This window comes from Lampetra planeri, chromosome 31, assembly GCF_965212315.1.
Source record: "Lampetra planeri chromosome 31, kcLamPlan1.2.h2, whole genome shotgun sequence".
NCBI lineage: Eukaryota > Metazoa > Chordata > Hyperoartia > Petromyzontiformes > Petromyzontidae > Lampetra > Lampetra planeri.
The window spans coordinates 6525494-6546961 of record NC_136137.1 but is presented as its reverse complement, the minus strand read 5'-3'; the positions used below and the strand labels follow the sequence as shown (position 1 = coordinate 6546961).

Genomic DNA, 21468 nt, shown 5'->3' with positions numbered 1-21468 from the left:
TGTCTGTCCGTCTGTTTTTGCCTGTACCGTATTTGTCTTTATCCGGGATTCTGTTGCTCTCTCATGGCGATGCTCAAGAGTGCTTCATGACACGTGCAGCTTAACCGGCCTTCAAGTGTCTCCACCAGTCCCAGGTCAATAACGCATCCTTAAAGCCACCCCCCCCCCCCCCCATAGTGTTCACTTGCAAAGTTCCATTCCCCAACTCCACTGCAATGGTGGAATGTACCACTCTACCTGGGCCAGGGTGGATGCTGGTGGGGGTGGTGTGGATGGCCGGGTCGGCGAAGTCCGGACATGGTCGATAGTGACTCGCTCTCTCTATCTCCAAGGAGACACATGACGACTGTCCAAAAAAAATTAAGGACCACCAAACTCCACGCGCTCACTGGCCCAAGAGGCCCCACAATCACGCGAACTTCGGTCATCTGCGCAAGCGGGTTTGGCCAGCCATCGAACAAAGTCGGTCACTGCATCGTGCGCTTTCGGATGCGCTTCTGCGGCCGTTTGGAACCGCTCTTCCTTCCCATATTAGGAAACCACAGGAGCTATGCACTTTTAAACCTCGATTGACAACTCATTTGTGCAAAACTGCTTGTTGTGTTTAGTTTATCGTCCTTTCCCCCGCACCTCCGATTAACGCGGCTGGCTGCGTACGGTGCGAAAGAAGTTCAACGTGCGTACGCGCAATCGACCCTCCCACATCCGCCCACAGCCGCACAGGGGCCTGCCTGGGCACCTGTCACCGGAGGACGATCGGACGAGCAAACGAAGGACATGGCCACGTCTCGCAGACCCAGAAGCAGCTGGAGGGAACGACGGCTGCTGCTGCTGTGCTGCTTCCTCCCGGTGAGTAGACGCACAGAGGGATGGTTCCGCTGCGTGGGGATTCGCCGTTGTGCCGTGGTAGCTCGCCAAATGTGCCTTCTTGCTGGGACAGCGTGATGTCCGGCACGATGTCCAACGTTTCACTCCGCGTGCCCGAGAGCTTCTTCAGATATTCAATGCCTGAAGTGCCAAAGGAGCCGCTAAATTTCGTCCAGTTATCTTTCATTATTTTATAATAACATTAGCCCTCAATTACAGACCTGTAGCATTCTGCTTGAACTAAGGGGAGGGGTCTCCTATCAAGTCCAGGTGGACAAATAGTATCCCATTGAGCCCTGAAGAGAGGGTGTCTTGTACCTAATCTCAGGGAGGAATGATCTTACTGAGCCTCTTGCAGAGGGAGATCCCATTTGGTGCTTATGCCAATACCTATAGAACACGATACCCTTTTCAGTGGCTTTCCATTTAAGAACAGGCCGAATCCAACCGTCGTGAAATCTGATGAATACATGTAAGGTGGCTGGGAATAACTAGTAGATGTGGCAACAAGTTGTGGCACGCCAGTATTCTAATTTAACACCCGAATCAGAAATTTTTATTTAAGCCTGGAAGAATGCGATGAGCCATGCGGCTCTCTTTCACGGATAGATGTTCAGGAGGTGATTTATTATTTTATTAATATTATGATTTCTATTATTTTTATTATTTATTTTTACCTACGTGACTTTACCGAAAAAACTTAAGAGTATGAATCCTTGCAGTCACGAAAGCTTCAAATCTAGAAGGAGGTGAGATCTTTCGACCACGGCAAGCAGATCGCATTCTTCGTCAGTCTAAAATGTCCCCGTCGTCTCGTGGGCTGAAGCAGGCACATAACCATCGAGGCGAGGAGGTAAATGGGGTGGACAGGTACGGACAGAGCTACAGCTCAAATCTGACCCCCAATGGACCACTGAAATCCAGATGCAGGTCTGCGGATATCCATACAAATTAGAATTTGCAAAGCTGAATACAGTATTCAGCTTGTAAATGTTGTGGCTTGGCTCTCCAACACACAAGCGGTGTGCTGTACTAGTGACGAATTGGCACGTTCTGTTTACATGACAATCCTTACTAGTTGGCTGTGTCGGGTGGTGGCGGGTTTAACGACACATTTATATATTTACGCGATCTAACTCCAAAAAAAAATCATTTTAGGGATGAATACAGTATGTACGATTTGATCTATTCGCGATTCAAACAAGCTCTAGGTCATATCTGCAGTTATGCAATATTAAACAGCCTTTAAATGAGAATTTTCTATCAATTATGGTCTAGTATATATGACTTGAACAAAGTTCAGTTGTTAAGGCACGAGAGCAATCATGATGGTTCTGAGTTCAAAATCTGAGGCCACACTACTCAGCCCCATGACCATCATTGGCATTGTGATTGTCTCTCCAGGGTCAGTAGAACGTAGAGGTGTAGGAATTCATCAAATCATCAATTACAGTACTCTAATATCGATTCTTTGAGCATGAATCAGAAGCGGATTAAACCTGCTACAAGTTACCAGTCTTAAGAGACCTTACGTGCTGTGCAATGTACACAGCTCAGTTACAGATGTTTGCACGAATACAGTTTTAAAGAGAAACAAAAATTATAGCCGCATGTTACGAGGTAAATATTTATACAAAAGTGGCAGCGTAAAGCAGAAGACAGAAAATGCCGCTGCAAGCGCATCTGCGGCACTTACTGAAAAGTTTGTTTTCCTATTTACCCCCCACACACTCACCGAGCTCTGTTCTTCTCACCCGAAAACAAACCCTCCCCAAACACGCAGGTTCTCTCTCACAGCGTCGAGCCGGCCAACGCCTCCGCCGTGGAGAAAGTGACGGACATTCAGAGCTTGCGTCAGCTCATCCGCTCTCGCAACAACCTCCTTGTGCTCTACGCAACCTCGGGTAAACTCATCATCATCATGATCATCATCATCATCGTGGACATTGTTACCGAAATTTTCATTGTCGTTTGTCACAACCGTTGATGGTGCCGCTGCTTTAATACCCTGTCCCCTCGGCTAAAGCACCTCCGCACAGAATGTGCTAAGTTTTTCATACTTAACATCCGAGATGTCGCCTCGGCCTTGACCCGTTCATGCCCTTCCCTTCTGCCCCCACCGCGGGGAAAGGAAGTCCCCCACGAATCATAAAACAGCTGTGCGGGCATGATCACAACAAGGGTTCCGATTTATGTGTTGGGAGAAAGATGCGGGTTTGTTGCTGTTTGATAGAAACGTAGGCAAATGCTATTTTCTGCCAAAATTAAGATGAAAATATATCATTCTGCCAACCCAAAACTCAGGCCTCCGAGGGTCTAACAGCGCTTCATCAATACATTTACATAGCTGTCAACCCATACGGTTTCCCCGTATTCTTGTACGGAGAAATTGAGTTTTCAGACCTATGCGATGTACATCCATTTCAATACGGGCAAAAAAAAAGTGTTGTCTATTTGTTTGTGTTTATCCCTTGTGATGGGTCTTTGTAGGATGAACTTTGAGATTTATAAGGGCACGGGGTGACCAATAAGGACTGAATTGGTCTGTAATAAGTTAGGGCACTGATAAGGGGTTGACAGGTATGAATTCTGCCAACCCAAAACTCAGGCCTCGCAGGGTCTAACAGCGCTTCATCATGTATGCGTGGGGACAAAACATTGGCAGCAGATACCCTCAGAAGAGCGCATGCGAAGAGACAATTTTACGACGGCAATGATACTTATTGCGACGATAGTACTACTGCTACTGTCAATTAGACACTTTTGGCATATGATACATCGACGCCCCTGTGATTGGATAATAATGACGTGAGCATCGCTCACAGCTCCAGACAAATATATTCAAGAAACTCGATGCGTTGACTGCCATCTCCTGACCACCACCAAAACTTCAGCGTTTAAGCAGCCGACGTCGCGATCTCACGCAACAAAAACCCTTGTCAGTTTTAATTTGGAGCTTTCGTGATTGCAGGAATTACTCTTTGGTTATTTCGGTAAAGTCACGTATAAAGATAAAATAATATCTTTGTGATATCTGTCTGCTTATATGTCTGTCTATAGTTTTCTGGTTAGTTTTTTTGTTGCTATTTCTTTCTTTTATACCTGATGATGATTGCTTGTGTTGCAATCGAAACGTCGTAGTATGCTATTATTTAATTTATTATTTTATCTTTATACGTGACTTTACCGAAAGAACCAAAGAGTAATACCTTGTCAGTTTCACGACAATTCTGGCTAATCGTATTGATGAAGTTGGTTGTTGTTGTTGTTGTAATCATCAGCGAACACGCTCATGGTATTCGAATCGTATAAAGTTGCGGGTTTGCTCCCCAACACACAACGGCATAGAGTTCAACCCCATAGGGTTTGCCTCGTGTTCTTGTGCAGGGAAATTGAGTTTTCAAGTCCATGTCGCGTACATCCGTTTCAATACGGGCAAAAAAAAAGTTTTTTTTGTCTATTTGTTTGTGGGGCCGTCCATAAATGACGTCACGCACCTAGGGGGCTAGGGGGGGGGGGTCAGACATTTGTGACGAGGGGGGGGGGGGTGAGAAATGTGACGTCACATCAAAATGCGCAACTTTAAATAACTATAGACAACACGTTCTACTTAATTAAATAGACTTTTTAATAAATGTTTCCTCCTACATCAGAGTGCAGCGCCACGTTAAATACGCACTACAATGACAATAGTTTAAAGCGATTTGAAGCATGTTTTTTTTTCAAAATGGAAATAATTCATTCTGCAAAGTCCCATCACGAGGGGAGAAACACAAACAAATAGACCAAGAAATTGTTGTTGCTGCCGTATTGAAACGGCTGCACGCCGTGTGGATCTGAAAAAAAAATATTTTATCCTGCACAAGAATACGGGCTAAACCGCATGGGCGACGCAGTTACGCGTCTCTGTGTGTGTTTTTACGTTATTTTATTCTTAGGTTTTTTCGGTAAAGTCACGTAGGTAAAATTTTTTAATTAAAATTAATAAAAGTAAAATAAAAATAAAATAAAAATTACGACGTTTCGGAGGCAACACAAGCCTCCGTCTTCAGGTGGAACCGTCACAGCACGATAGTTGTATCAAGTAAGAGAAATTCCAACAAAACAATCCTCGTATATATACTGGTTGAGGGTGGGAGGAGCCAAGGTAGACCATGAATATTATAATTGTGAGGTTCGGTGCGGCTGTTTTTACGTTATTCCCGAAAACCTTTCTCTTTCCCGTCGGGCTCACACGGCAGCACTGGCGGCGCAGGAGACGCTCTTCCTCCTGGAGCGCGTGGCGGACGCCGTTGCTGGAGCTGCCACCGTCGCCTGGATCAACTGCGGGTGAGGACGCCGAGCGAGCGTTCGTTGCGGACTGAACACGGTGACTGACATGGCCTGTCAGCCACCCTTGTCGGTGCCCTCTACCTTACTGCAGGCCAATTCAGACGGTGTTGGTCGCCCCCCACCCCCCCCGTGCCTATTATTAATCTCGACGTTCGTCCTACAAAGTCCCATCACGAGGGAGAAACACAGATAGACAATCACCACTGCTACACTCACCACTAGTACACTCACCGGGACACTCACCACTACATACCTCTTCTTGGTTATTTCGGTCAAGTCACGTAGAAGGGAAATAATAAAATAATAAAAAGAAAACATAATAAAATTATTCTCACGACGTTTCGGCCACAACGCAAGCAGCCGTCCTCAGGTGAAGAACAGGTCTGTCGAGAAGACAGCGTCTGAATGATACACCCCAGGCTTGGAGCGTATATTTAAGCTGGGTTGGAGGGGAAAGAGCGCCTTGGCAAAATAATTTGCATATCAATAGGAATTTAGCATATTTATGGGAAATGCAGATATGGGATTAGTCACTACTTGTGAAATGCGTACATACCTGTCAACTCCTGATCAGTGCCCTACCTTATTACAGACGAGTTCAGACCTTATGGGTCACCCCCGTGCCCATTAAAAATCTCAACGCTCATCCGACAAAGTCCCACCACAAGGGAGAAACGCAAACAGACAAAAAAAATGTTGCCCGTATTGAAACGACCGTGCGCCGTATGGACCTGAAAACTCAAACTGCCTGTACAACAATACGGCGTTAAACCGTATGGGTTGCCAGGGTATGAGAGTTGTGAATATGAACGTCACCGTTGATTTCACCTCCCTCTGTGTAAAACAACGAGAATACTCAGCGCGATGTGAACGAGGCACGGCGCGCGTGGGGCTTGTAGACTAAAGGGGCCGCTCGTGCCTACGGTGGGAATTAAAAATTAACCCGTAAAAACAAAGTTTTTCACTATAAATCCTTTATATGCGTGGCGGCTAGAGTCCTCTCGTCCTCTGGCTTGAGATGGCTGCCACCTATGGGTCAGATGAGTGTCTGCCACCATTAAGCAATTGGTAATTAAATATTTAAAAAAAATTCCCTAAAGAGTGTAAAATTTTGGAAAAAAATTTTCACGAAAATTAATTGTCACACCCAACGAGTCTGTGTGCAAAATGTCAGCTCGATTGGATCACGGGAAGTGGGTTAAAAACGACCGAAAGATTTGCACGGTCGTAAGCAAGCAAGCAAGCACGCAAGCACGCAAGCAAGCAAGCAAGTGAACTTAATATAAAGGATTTAAAAAAGGTGATTCCTGCACGAGTTTGGTCTTCCCCCTACCACCCCACCACCACCACCAAAGAGAATGATCTCAACGTTCCCAGAAGAAGAGGAAAAACTACAAGATTGATGATCCTGGGGGGTGGGGGGGGGAAGCGGGACAGGTGGCAATGCTATCTGGCCATAATGGCTCACATGTCACACGGGACTCCGTCATCATCATCATCCTCATCGTGGTCAAACCGCCTGTGTTGTGCATGGAGCGTTGTTGTGAATACACCAACTCAAAAAGTCACAATTTTGATCATATTTATGATTAGTTCTGCCTCGCTCGCCTTGTGTTCACTTGGGACTACAACCGCAATGTTATGAGTATTAACGTTACTCGTCAGCGGACGGTGCTTCGTGAAAAGTGAGAACATTCGGTAAGTACGGTGCCGGAAAGGTATTTTTTGTATAAAAAAACGGAAGTAAAAAGATCGTCTCAACGCGCATGTATAACGCAGGGAGGAGGGTGGTGCCGAGGCCTGCGCTCGTATGAAGGTGGTGCCTGACGCGGATGGAGTAGAACTACTTCACTACAGGTATTTAGGGGACCAGGATTACCACGTTACAAGCATTGCAATTTACACTTATTGTCAATACAGATTTAAAGTTTTATTTCTCTACAAAAGTGCCATCGCCGAAGATTTTTTTTGCCAAAAAAAATCCACTCTGTCCGCGGGCCGTAAAGAATTGCCATTGTGGTCGTTCATTTTCAGTGACAGCCGTGGTCACTCCACTGCTGGATGAAGGCCTCATCAAACTGAAGCCACCTGTCACGATCCTGAGATATAATAATTCACCTAGCACCGACACGCGAGCTCATTTCACTTGCTCCATCTCCGCAGAGGGCGTACTCTCACACATGTTCCATTCTCTTCGGCTTTTTCGTTAAAGTCACGTAGGTAAAAAATAAAATAAAAATATAATAAATGAAAACAAATAAATTAAATGCTAGATTTGAATCTTTCGTGACTGCAAGGGATCATAAATTTAATCACGACGTTTCGGAGGCAACACAAGGTTCTGTCTTCAGGTGGAACCGTTACAGCCAAAGTCGCTGTAGTAAGTGTTCCATTAATTGGCTGCCACTCCGCTATTATTCTTCATAAGCAGATTCATGTAAACTGGAGGAATCCGATGAGCTATACATTTCTTTTTCACAGATGTCCAGAGGGTGGGTCAGAAAGTTAACATATACCATCATCTCTTCTATCCATGGTGTTTCCTATCCAATCCCACTCATTTCATTTAACAGATTGGATTTTTTACAGTTACAAGGGAATTGCTGAATCTCTTTCTGTAGCCACCTTCTAGGCATGTATGCCAAGCCTACAGCCCCTGGTAGTCACAGGATGTTTCCCATCCACGGACTGTACTAAGCTAATGTTTTCCTTCTTAGCTTCCAAGATCTGACAAAATTGGGCACAACGAGAGCGATTTGATCCCAGGCAAGCGCCTATCAATCCTTACCTGGTGTGCCTTGCAAATTAGATCGTGAATCAGACTGGCTTCTTCACTTGGTTCAATATAAGGCAGTCGTCACTCACAAAGCTAATGTCTAAATCGACGACCACTTGCGTTGCGATCGAAACGTCGTAGTGTTCTGCTTTTTGATTATTTTCTTTGAACCTATCTACGTGACTTTACCGAAAGACCCAATAATATGAAAAGCTAATGTCTCTCTTGCATCTTGCTCACAGGGATGGCGCGTTCCACATTGAATATACACGACCGGAGACGTTTAAGGTGAAGCACCGACCAGTAAAACCTTCCACCTGGGCCTCCTCTAAGTTGACTCATCCTCGATTGAGCAGCTGGTGCGGTGTGTAAGCATCAACACTGGAGAGACAGAGGCGGCCGGGCGTTGTGCTGGCCATACCAACCCCCTCGTGTGCTGCGCTGGTCTAAATAGGCGCTTCGCATTTCTGTTAAAAGGGATGTATTTATTCGTATGGAATGGTAGTATACAGTACTTTAAATGCAATGCACTACAGCTTTGGAAATCTAGTTTTTGTTTCTGGCTACACATACCACGATTTGAACTTGATATCTGCACCTGGGCAGAACCTTCGTTTGATTGATTAACCTAGAGTGAGTACCGAGTAACAGTCTGTGACCAAATCACATGGAATGTACCAGGTCCCTTAAGCTATACAGTGTTGAGCTTGGATAATGCTTGGTTGCTTGACCACCATGCACAAACAGGTTATTCTAAGACCGAGGGGCTATGTGATGGACATCAGGGGGCAATGCAGCAGAATAAATAGTTGTGCTTTACTTCTATACGTGTCTATGCTGTGTGCCTTCACAAGTATGGTGAAATAAGCCCCACAACCCACATGGTGTGGGGAGGCCCTTTTGAAAAAAAAGGGCATTACAAATGTAGTGACTGAATCGGAGACACTAAGAGTTGGAGGCACTCTGTTTATTAACACGCACCAACGGGTTAACACTTCCAAATAACCCATCTATAGTCCACTACGGTTCCCAGTCAGGGCAGTTGGTAGACTGCCTTTGACTGGCGACGCCAAGATGGTGAAGACGAAGACGGCGGTGAAGACTCCAGCAGCAGCACGACAGCCCCGAGGTCTCCCCAGGGGCCCCTCTTTTACTGTCAGCGTGGCCTGGCTCCGCCCCCGGCCCCACCCCCTTTCAGGAACCTACCAGCGGGTTCCTGGTGTGTCCCTCCCGTGCACTTTCCCCTAGATCCCCCTCTGGTGTATCACGTGGCCTGCTGCTGTCAGGGCTGCTGTAAGCCGGAGATCCCCTTCCCCGCCAGCAGCCAGCGCTATGCTGCTACATCGCTAATTCTATGTCACTACACGTGCATAAGGGGACCCAGTGCAGGGTGTGTGAACATCAGTCCTGGAGAGAAGAGGGCAGTTTTGCATGCGTGTTTTTTTGCCCACACCACCTGCGCTACTGTTACCATGCCAACCTTAATAGGTGCTCACTCTCATCACTTATCCCGACAGAGTTTGCAGCGCATCGTTATTTATATTGTCCACGACGATGGACGCAAATTATTATTTTTTTGAATTGTGCATTATCGAATTTTGCAGTGGAGCTAGGACTCATATCTTAGAGAGGTTCCCCCTTGCCTTTAACATCTTGCACATGCAGGTGACCAGCGTGGATTCCAGCTCGCCTGACTCTGCTCATGAGACATTGAATGTCAAAAAAGCGGTCCAGAGTTTGTTTGCGCTGAATCAATTCTGCTGAAATGATTCACTCCCGGACAACAGGCAGATGGGTTGTGTAAGAAATACTTATTTGCGTGGAGAGACAGATATATGAAGGAGACATATTGTTCACTTACCTTAATGGGAGATGTCTGTGTACGCGTCCGTGTGTTCTTCTAGTCCATGACTGCTTTTCTACGTGACCCGCTTGGAGCTCCGCTCTGGGAAGACAGCCCTAGTGCCCGAGACGTCAAACACCTCACAAGTGACCAGGTGTGGACTCTGTGTAACCACGTGTGGACTGTGCGTAACCATGTGCAAGCCTCCTTCCCCCCTTGGGGTTTGCACCTGATTTTAACAAAATATGGACGAAGGTCACACACGAGAGCATGGCACACGTCAAAGACATACATCCCACACAACTCGTGTTTATGGATCACCTTTGGGGGGTTGTTACGGGAAGGTTGTGCATACAAAATACATTGACACTGATTTCAATTAAAATCTGGCACCTCATTTTTGTTTTGCTTCTGCAGGAGTTTCGCACGCTGGTCAAGAATGAAGCGAGGCCCATTTTCATCATGTTTTACGCTCCATGTGAGTGTCTCCTTTTACATGTATTCAAACTATGTTGTGTTTCCCTCCCAGGAAATTGTCACGTTATGTTATAGTATTGTCTTCAACTTCTTAACTGACACAAAATAATTAAGCAGACATTCCCTCTCTCCCACATCTGTCCCTCCTCATGAGAAAGATAAAACTTACATAATTTCTTAACCTATCCCGTCAGCCACACTGCCTTCTGGGAGTGCGTAATTTCTGCAGCATTGTTTCAACACAAGCGAACTCTGGAGCAGTTTTGACATCCAGTGTCTCATCAACATTCAATGTTAGCTTAAATCAATGATGGTGAAGTGCCAGATATATATCTGTTAGGAATGGGTCTGAGTTTGGCTCAAAATTACGTGTGATAAATAATATTCTTGGTTCTTTCGGTAAAGTCACGTAGATAAAAAACAAAAAAATATATTGAAAAAAATTATATCTACGTGACTTTACCGAAAGAACCAAGAATATGAATTACTGCAGTCACGAAAGTTTTAAGTCTGATAAATAATAATCACGAGCATTGTTGCGGTTAATATATATGACAAGATATATACTCAGATGTTATGCGCAATAGTGAGATATAAATGTATACTATATTCAAAATAGAGATATAGTGAGATGAGAGAAAATTTATTCTTATGCCTAGCCCCACACTTTGTCTGATGCACCACATCAGCCTCATTTTTCCCTTGGCAGGGTGTGGTGTTTGCAAGACTTTGATGCCGGCTTTTCAGGAAGCAGCCACGGAGCTTAAAGAAACGCACGTAAGCAACTCAAACACACACAAGACAAAAGATCCCCTGTATAGCACACGCTGCTTGCGAGCACCTATGAAGGCCGGCACGACACACGAGGGCGTTTGCTGGCCAGCACCACGCCTGGCTGTCTTGTCTCCCTAGTGAGGATGTTTAGACAGAGCACCAGGTACTCATTTGATGCTGAGTTGACCTCGGGGAGACCCCGGCCCAGATCAAATAATCGTCACTGGTGTTGGCCGTGAGTGGAAATCGAACTCGGGTCGCTGGTCTCGTAGCGTAGCGCGCTAACTACAACACCACTGCCCTTTGTCTTTGACACACAAACACCTATGATTGTACATAGGCATATATGCACACACCATTGGTGTAGCTATCGAGTGTGCAGGCGGTGCAACTGCACCAGGGTCCACAGGCCGAGACAGAATCCACGCGTAGAGATGATTTTTCTTCCTTGCTAGATATTTTGATGGAAGCCAGGCTTAACGTCATCCATGTGTGGTTGTGCAGGTGCTGGCTGGCATGAATCTGCACGCCCCAGAGTTTGACGGCATCAAGCAAGAATTCCGCATCACAGGATACCCAACTTTCGCCTATATCGAGTGAGGATTTTGCGACTAAATTTGTTGCAGATGAGAGGCGTTTTCATATTTCACAAGAAATGAATACAGTAATGTAACTTTCACGATAGACCCGGTGATTTGAGTTTGATTACTTGGCCCACGTCTAACACCATTGCCGAGTAATATCTGTACCAGTCCTTAGCAAGTCTTTCGCCAACCTACAATGAGCAGCATGGTGAAGTATCATCAAACAACCCCAACTCTGTCATATTTCACTAACACATCCCATCAGCCACATCTCATCAGACACATGATGAATTGTGGGCAGAAACTTCCATGACCTGTGGAGTTCATCATCCAGAAGCGGATTTTCAAATGGCTACAACGAATTATCATCATTCCCAATACTATACCGAAGTACTGCTGCTAAAACAGTAATTGGTATAGGGGTGATACCTGCGATACCAACATGGCTACATTGGAAACTGTATTTTGGGCCCTGTATCAGGATCGCCTGCACAGTACTGCCCGGTGATGTGCGCTAACCAACACGACACCCCACACTCGCGCACACATTTATTAGACCGTAGTTTACTTTTGTCCAGTAAAGTAATCACATGACTTTGTTCCGACCCGCCCTCTGTCCCGACTGGATGTGATATCCTTGGCAACTTGCGACCACTAGGAAGGGCAGACATCTCTTCAACTTCGAGAACTATCAAGCGACCAAGCAGGACATAGTGTCGTGGCTCCTAAAGTAAGCTCAACCCACCCTACGCACCTACATCAGCGACACATTGAAACCCACAAAGTCCCATCAAGGTCTCATTAAGATCCAGGGATGCAGATCTTCTCTGCGTTCTCAGGTCACAGAGGCTCCTGCCGATGGGCGACCAAGCTTTTTTGCGTCTAGCCTCCAGACCCTGGAACTCTCTCCCAGTCAGGATCTCTGAGTCTGTGAACATTTTTTAAACCCGATGTATACTCTTCTGTTTATTTAACTCCTAGTTAATTAAAAAAATGTATATTTGCTTACATTTTATTATTTGGACATTTTTTGGGGTTTTTCGTTTCACGGGTTATTTTTATGCTAAGCGTTTGCTGCTGCTGTCTTTTGTACAGCACGTACAGATTCTTTACGGAAGTCGCTTTATAAATTACATTATTATTACACACAATCCGAGGCTTCCATAAATTATTTTCTCTCTAGTCTTTTGCCAGTTCTTTGCTCAAACTCCCTCCATTCTTACCAATCGTGAGCTCTCTTCTTCATGTTAATGTATACCCCCATTTCCTTCACGTCATCAAGCAGTAGCTTTGTTTTTAATTATCTTGGATTCTTTTCCAGACATCCTTCAAAATCGTCCTTCGTTAAGCTTTCTCCTCTGAGAAGGTGCCCAAGTCCACATCTTTTGCCCTTTCAGGATTCTTCTATTTACACTTCTCTCATGTAATCGCGCAACATGAAAACAATCATGTTCATTAGTGTGCGTCTAAGTTTTGGTTTTCAATTAATTTCGTTTTGTTCAGGACTAAGGGTTTTGTAAACAGTGAAATGTATATATTGTATAAGTAATTGGTAGTGCATCTTTGCCCAGTTATTTGCAGCGTTAGCATCACAATGATGATCACAATGATCACGCTGATGGAGGTAACGAGAGTAAATATGTTGATAATGATGAGAACCACCAAAAACATGATAGCGATGATTATTACAAGGACAAAGATTATAACAATGACGATGGTCATTAATATAATGATGATGATGACGATGATATTGGGTTTTTTTTTTGTCCCCCTTGCAGCCCACGTCCCCCACGTCCCCCTGCGGACATGGTGCCCTGGTCGCAGGACCCGGACACTCTTGTGCACCACCTGACCGCGAGCACCTTTGGCCCTTTCCTGGGCACGCATCCCTCTACGCTGGTTCTCTTCTACGCGCCCTGTGAGTCGAGCGCACTCCCATCTCAGCGCCCTCGGCCCACTACTCCCATTACCACCCCCTGCCACCCCCGTAGCGCTCAGCCCAATGTCCGTAATGCCAGGGCTCAATCCACACGGTGGTTGACGTGGTGGTGGCCCATCGAGCGTCTGTGATGGATAAACGTGAGGACCACTTTGTGGGAAAATCAAGTTGTGATTGTGTAGGTAAACTCTCCCTCGCTGTGTGAGAGTGGGATTTCCATCAGTGACTCACGGTTACCAATGGCCCTTAGTTCGTTTGAACAATCACACAGTTCGTCGTTGACTTTTTTTGTATTTTTTTAACTGAGGTTTAAAGTATTCATGCAGGGATTCTGTCCATCCACCTTTCCGTCTGTCAACTCTAGGGGGTAATATTTCCATGTGGCTTTACCGAATAAGGTCATTTATGAGTGTTTTTCAAATACAGCAAATTTGGACTGTTTCGCCAGCACACATGAGCTGCTCTTTTGTTTAAATAACGTCATGGGACAAATACTCGGACCGCTAACCTCTACGGGCAACCGTGCGTTGATGCTACTGCACGCCCATGTCACCACTCCTCTCCATCAGCATATTCCCCGACCATCATGCGCTGCTTCAGACCTCATCACCCCACCACTCTGCCAGAGGCGTATGAGACGCAGCCACTGTGGGTGTCGAGTGGTGAAAACAGCATCGGAGGCCCGTCCGCGACCTGTGTTCTCCGGGCCTAATCACCCCACCTCTCTCTCACAGGGTGTCCCGTGAGCAGGAAGGTTCGTCCCGAGTATGAGGCGGCCGCTGCCATCTTGAATCCAAGGCCTGACGTGAGTAAATGGAGAGATCCTGTCACTTGAACTGCTGAATCTGGAGGTAGAATCGAACCGACGCGCTCTGGACTGGAAGGCTAGTGCGTTTATCCGTTACATCACGACGAATACCCAGTAACTGTAAATCGGTGACGGGTTCTCTGTACGTTTCACCCCCTGTGTGACTGCAGAGCCCTGGGGTGTTGGCAGCTGTGGATGGAGCGACGGAAGCGGGCCTAGTTGAGGCCTATGGGGTCACGACCCTGCCCAGCCTCTACTACTTCCACGAGGGCCGTCCTCTCTACAACCTGCCCATGTCCCATGACCGTAACACCCTGCTCACCTTCCTGCGCAAGTGAGCGTCACACACTGCACTGTTTAACAAACTCCTTCCATCTGATTTTACGTGGGGGAGATCTAGGCACAGAATGCGCAGACACTGTTGGTGTCGTTGGTGTTCGGACACCCCTTGCAATTTATAGTTACGGCTAAGTCGCCCACAACAACTTCGGACAAAAGTCATGGTCTTGAGGTTGCATATTTATTTATTTGACAAAGTGAAATACCTTCTGAATATAGTGATGACGTGCCCTTTATATATATACAGTAGCGCACACACAGCAGGCTCAATATTGGGTGAGTGGCCATTACAGTAGTTGTCTATATTTAGTATAATTGTTGTGCCATAGAACTCCTCTTAACTAACCAGTTGGGTGGACCTTGGGGGATCATATCTGTAATTTACCTGTTATGTGTGCGTGCGCATGTGTTTATGTTAGTGTGCACCTAGCCTGGCACAAATGCCGGGGTGAGGTCACCACCACTTGGTGGCAAATGGCTGTTGTTGTATGTGTATGTGCCTCTGGGCAGCCCTCAAGACCCACAGAACTCCGAGTTGCCTTGGGAACAGCGGCCTAGCAGTGTGCATCACCTAACCAGCCGAGACCTCCGAGACTTCCTCAAGAAGACTAAGCATGCACTTGTCATGTTCTACGTGCCATGTGAGTTACCAAGATCCCCCGTGTAGCCTATATAGACTGTCTGTCAGTGCCAGTGCTGTCTCCCCAATAATAATATGCCAATTGCAAATGATTGCAAAGTGCACAGTGCTCACACATGTAACTTTGCTGAGTGATTTGTAAACTCTGTAAGTTCCATACCCTATAAACAGGCCATTGTCAATATTTCTAGCCAGTGTAGGATTTTTTTTTTAAAGAGGTCTATGTACCACAAGCATAAAGAAAGGTAGCAATTGAGAAGCGGAATAATGGTCCTGCATTACCAGAAAATCACACGCAGGCCTGGAAATGCGCCTAAGGGTGTGTGTATGTATGTATGTTGAACTTTTTTCGCACCATATGTAGCCAACCGTACTAATCGGAGGTGCTGGGTAAGGACAACAAACTAAACACACACAAAATGGCAATGCTTGGCCACACGGCAGATGTGGCTGTCTCCTACACCAAGGGACACTTGAATAATACAGCAAAGTGGAACTATGATCAATCTCAGGATAATCTTCCTGAGATGACTTGTGCTGCAGTGAGTTTTTTTAAATTTGGCATTGATCTGTGTTTGTGCATTGTTTCCATTCTCTCTTGTGGCATAGTTCTTTTTGTCCTGTTTTCTATTTGCTTCGTGGCTGTAATTTATTTTTACTTGTGCTTTTTATAATTTTGGTGACCCATGTCACTCTTGCAAATGTGACTCATCCTAGTCTTGAGTTCTCTCCTGGTTAAACAAAATTAACTTGAAACAAGCTTGATTTGAAGCTTTCGTGACTGCAGGAATCCATACTCTTTGGTTCTTTCGGTAAAGTCACGTAGTTAGAAATAAATAAAACAAATCACGACGTTTCGATTGCAACACAAGCAATCATCATCAGGTGGGAAACCCCACAGTAATAAAAACATTTTTACCCCCCTCTCTCTCTATCCCCCCTTGCCCCTTCCTCCCTCTTCTTAACTATATAACCACTTGCCACGGCTGCTTTCCCTCCCACTTCAGCAAAAAAAACTATTCTTGCTGTGGTTTTTACCACCTGATGATGATTGCTTGTGTTGCAATTAAAACGTCGTGATTTGTTATATTTTTATTTATTTCTAACTACGTGACTTTACCGAAAGAACCAAAGAGTATGAACTTGAAACAACTGAATCTAAAATCATGGACTACATAGTAACACCACTGCCCCCGCTGTAATCATTCACTGTCAACGTTTCAGATATCCACCAGGCTACCCCTGAAGCCGTCCATGGGCTCGCTCACCAACCTTGACATGCACGGATAGACGTTGCTGGTCAGCTCCCCACCATACAAAAGAAGCGTGGTTGACATGGTCCCTGCTGCAAGGAATGAAATGGGGCCCCCAGTTAGGGGTCGGCACGGTTTGAACCGACTCAAACTGGTTTCAAATTGAGCAATCCAAACCAAACCAGCGACGACTGAACCAAACCAAACCAAAACCAAACCAAACTAAGCTAAACCAAACCTCTTAAGTTGGCTTGAACCAAACTAGTTTGAGCCGGTTCCACCCTGTCCGAGCCAAACCGAGTCGGTTTTCGTAGCCCCAAACCAAACCGAACCAGTTCAAACAGAGCCAAACCAAACCGATTTGGTTCGGTTCAAACCGCGGTTTGGTGGTTTGAGCCAAACCGTGCCGACCCCTACCCCCAGTCCAATGTCCCCACCTCTTTATAGCCCGGTGCCTGAGCCTTTCTGCCCCGTGGGCCCTGCTGCAGTTGCATTGCATGTACACGCCATAGCTATGCCCTGATGTATCGCATATGTCTGTGTTTGGATGCCTATTCTGTTTGTGCGTGTGTGCATGTAACGATTTAGGGTGCCCACACTCTCAGCAAGCCATGTTGCACTTTACAGGAGTTGCTGAACAATTTAAAGAGGACAGAAAGGTGAGCTCTGTTATATTATGAGGATTTTATTTTGGGTTTACATCCTAAATAAAATACCCCACTTTGAATGACCTTGGCAGAGCCTATGAGCAAGGGGACCACTCACTATGTGGGTGGGGGCTAGTGATCGAGTGGGCATGGCTATTTAAAAGTGGGCAGAGTCGACAGACGGAGGGAAGGGCGACCAGCTGATCACGTGCCCTCGTTGAACCTCCAAAAATTCTGATGGTGGTAATTTTAGCCGTATTCCTTTTACCTGTTCCCTCCTGTTATAACCATGCTGGATGGTGTGTTTCTATGGTGAATGTTTCAGATGGGTTTAGGTGCCATTGACTGCAGTAAGGCAGGGAATTCTGAGATATGTGGGCAGGAAGACGTGCAAGAGTACCCCACATTCCGCTATTACTCCTATGGCCGGGTACTGGAACGCTACACCGGCCCACGTGGGGTGAGTGAACCGAGTTATAACGATATCGCAATATCTATAAAATGTTCTTGGTTCTTTCGGTAAAGTCACGTAGAAGGGAAATAATAAAATAATAAAAATAAAACATAATACATAATTACTAATAAAATTATTAAAATAAAACATAATAAAATTATTATTATGTTTTATTTTTATTTTTTTTAATTATTTTATTACTTCCCTTCTACGTGACTTTACCGAAAGAACCAAGAAGATGAATCCCTGCAGTCACGAAAGCTTTAAATCGAAATCTATAAAATGGCCAATAGAATTCATACGGAACAAACATTGCTCTCCGATATATGTTTGGCTCGTACTGCGTGTCAAGCACGATGTCCAACGTTAAACTCCAGGTGCTGACAGCGTCTTTCCTTTTCTGAAGAAGCTCCCAAAACGTCAGACATCATGATGAACAAAACGATGTTACAATATGTAAACGCATCAGAGAGCTGCACTGCACAACTGTGAAAATTGACTCAATAAAATAGAAATTGACGTAAATTAGAATTTTCCCCTATATATCTGTTGGAGAGTACTGGCACATTGGTTAGCGCTCTTTTCCATGAGCCCGGCATCCTGGTTTTGATTCCCGGCCAACATCATTTGCGAGTGATGTGTGTATAGGTCCTAGGTACTCGCTTCACCAACCTGAAACTTTTCAGCACGGTTAGGTACGGTCAAAAAACGTCTGTCACTGACACGACACGGGAACGCGTTCATCCAGCAGTGGGTTGGCAAAAGGGCTGTGCAGTATAAAATATGGGTCACTGGTGAGCTTGCTAACCACTAAATCATTCAACTGCTAACATAATTAAAATTTTAAAGAAGACAAAGTAGGAAATATACCCAAGAGGATCTCCAAACAGTCGATGGTGTAATGAAATTGGCTCGTGCCGGAGCTCATCGGATGCTTTATCATACAAAAATATATAAGTTACATATAATTTTCAGTGTCTGTCATGATCATCATTCTCGTCATTACAGCAGAACTCAAAATAATCTGCACCACAACTTACAGAATCCGCGATATGATCCCCCCATATCAATGCAGATTATTGGATTTCTGATGTAGTGTTTTTACCCTTGTATTCTCCAGATTATTTAATGCTCCGGGAAAGCCAGATGCACCGAAAACTTGTGACGGGCGACAATAAAGTTATACATTTTGAGACGCACACACCTTACCATACTATAAGACACACCCTCAACCTTCGCTTTAAAATACAGAGGGGGGGGGGATGTACATCATAATCTGGAAAATATGGTATTATGGAATTATTTATTAATTGTAGCACCCTTTGCACACGAGACACGTAGCCACAGTCACACACTGGCTATTCAGTGTGTCTATTTAAGCCTTGCTTCTGTTTGGTTTCCAGGAATCCGACTTTGTGAACTACATGAGGAAGCAGCGAGGGAAGGACTATGAGAAAGTTGGTAAAAAATCCCACCGTGATCTGTAAACACGGTCTGGACCACCGTATCCTTTGGAGCATCTCAACCGGCATTTCCAAAACCTGTGATGAGAAGACACAAGTTCAGCATTTAAAATGTCATCTGTTTTGAATCGGCATGTAATGATTTGATGAACTGTCACAATTCGGTTTTCACTATTTGATTGAAGAATCGGTCTTGGTTTACTGTACTTGCGTATCGTTTGGTTTATACATTTTGCTCCAGTAGCCCACTTGTAACAAGTATCATTTGCAAAAAAACATAATAGATTCATCCATGCTCGATTCGGTTGTGCAGTGGTTCGTGTATTGCGCTATGAATCCCACGAGTGTGATTCCCGGTCACGGCTAACATTGGTGCAGTGATTCTTTGACTGGTCTTGTGCCACGCTCTTACTCCAAACCACATAGGCCGTCGTGGTGAAGTATGGTCAACCGATCCCTATGACCTACACAATGCGGCTGTAAATCATATACAGTGGTCTATTCTAGATTTGAAGCTTTCGTGACTGCAATGATTCATATTCTCAAAATTAATGAAAGTAAAATAAAACAAAACAAAATAATTTTGTTTTGTTTTATTTTACTTTCATTAATTTTAATGTTTTTACCTACGTGACTTTACCGAAAAAACCTGAGAATACAGTGGTCTATGTTTAACACCAACGATTTCCCGAATGTGCTGTCGGCATGAATCCGCAAAGAGAAGCGTGATTCCTTTTCATCGCACAAATTGCTGCAGGCATCGGTGTAAAATTATCCCCTCGTATCACAATCCTTTCTTTCTTTACGATAAGTGGACTTCTCTCATCAACAACCACAAAGCCTCCACCCGTCCATCGCATGTGAAGTTAACACCGATATTTGAGCCATGCAAAGTGGATCACTCTCACAGTGGTTCAATTAATTGTAATGACTTGGGGCCACGATTCATTTTAAAAAGTCGATGGTTTTGTTGACGAATTTGTGTTGCCATTTTCTCTCGTTTGTATGCCTCGTTTGCAGTTATATATACCAAATGAGCATACATACAACAGCATATCATATGCGTATACTCTTCATATATCATGATTTTGATGCTTACAATCCGTTGCAGGTATGGTGAGTGTAAGAAATGTGTTTGATCAGTGAATCGATGTTTCATTACATGCACAGTATTTATCATCATATTTAGTCATCAGGGCCTTGGGACATAAATAAAATGCGAGTTAAACTTTTCTTCATGATGGTTATTTCTTTGTACGGTCATTGTTGACCAGGTTGAGACATTCCAACTTGCTGCACCCAAGATTCTTGTTTTGCTATTACAGGACGTCGTCTCTCCACGCTTCAAACCCACGTGTAATGATCGAGGGGTTGACAGTCATTTTGACAAGCCTAAAAAACACGGATTCTGAAGGTGTTCGAGTTTTGTTTTCCAAATATAAGTTATTTCTGTCCTGATTTTGGAATAAAACAGTTGACGAATACAAAAGTGTTACTCTGTTCTTTGGTTTCTGTGTTTTTCAGATGTGGGATCTGGGTAACTAGCACCACACCTGTGCCCTTCCCAGATATTCGCAGTAGAAACCAGTGCAGTGCATAGGCTGTGCAATTACCGCGTTTCCAATTCACTTTGTCAGTTGCGTCAACTGACTTGTGGGATGTGTGTGTGGCGGAGAGAAATTTGAGTAGAGTGAGATGAGAGGGGAGAAGTAGGGAGGTGTGCGGAGGGGAGTAGCGTGAGATGAGAGGAGAGAGGTAAGAGTGGGAGTAGAGTGAGATGAGAGGGGAGGTGTAGGGAGGTGTGCGGAGTGGAGTAGAGTGAGATGACAGGAGAGATATGGGAGTGTGTGAGAGTAGAGTGAGATGAGAGGGGAGAGGTAAGAGTGTGTGGGAGTAGAGTGAGATGAGAGGGGAGAGGTAAGAGTGTGTGGGAGTAGAGTGAGATGAGAGGGGAGAGGTAAGAGTGTGTGGGAGTAGAGTGAGATGAGAGGGGAGAGGTAGAAGAGTGTGTGGGAGTAGAGTGAGATGAGAGGGGAGAGGTATGAGTGGGAGTAGAGTGAGATGAGAGGGGAGAGGTAAGAGTGTGTGGGAGTAGAGTGAGATGAGAGGGGAGAGGTATGAGTGGGAGTAGAGTGAGATGAGAGGGGAGAGGTAAACATGTGTGAGAGTAGAGTGAGATGAGAGGGGAGAGGTAAGAGTGTGTGGGAGTAGAGTGAGATGAGAGGGGAGAGGTAAACATGTGTGAGAGTAGAGTGAGATGAGAGGGGAGAGG

General features: G+C 45.1%; 1 protein-coding gene across 1 annotated transcript; it reads left to right on the top strand.

Annotated features, from left to right (window-relative positions):
- The first annotated feature begins 308 nt into the window (after positions 1-308).
- On the top strand, positions 309-19667 carry LOC144729157 (protein disulfide-isomerase A5-like). Its single transcript, XM_078609141.1, has 17 exons — positions 309-849; positions 2651-2771; positions 5109-5196; positions 6979-7056; positions 8218-8263; positions 9880-9972; positions 10236-10296; positions 11005-11072; positions 11574-11665; positions 12312-12383; positions 13432-13571; positions 14327-14397; positions 14571-14734; positions 15250-15380; positions 17221-17291; positions 17605-17739; positions 19137-19667. The coding sequence occupies exons 1-17, from the start codon at positions 778-780 to the stop codon at positions 19218-19220; spliced, it is 1587 nt and encodes a 528-aa protein (XP_078465267.1). The 5' UTR covers positions 309-777; the 3' UTR covers positions 19221-19667.
- The last annotated feature ends 1801 nt before the right edge of the window (positions 19668-21468 follow it).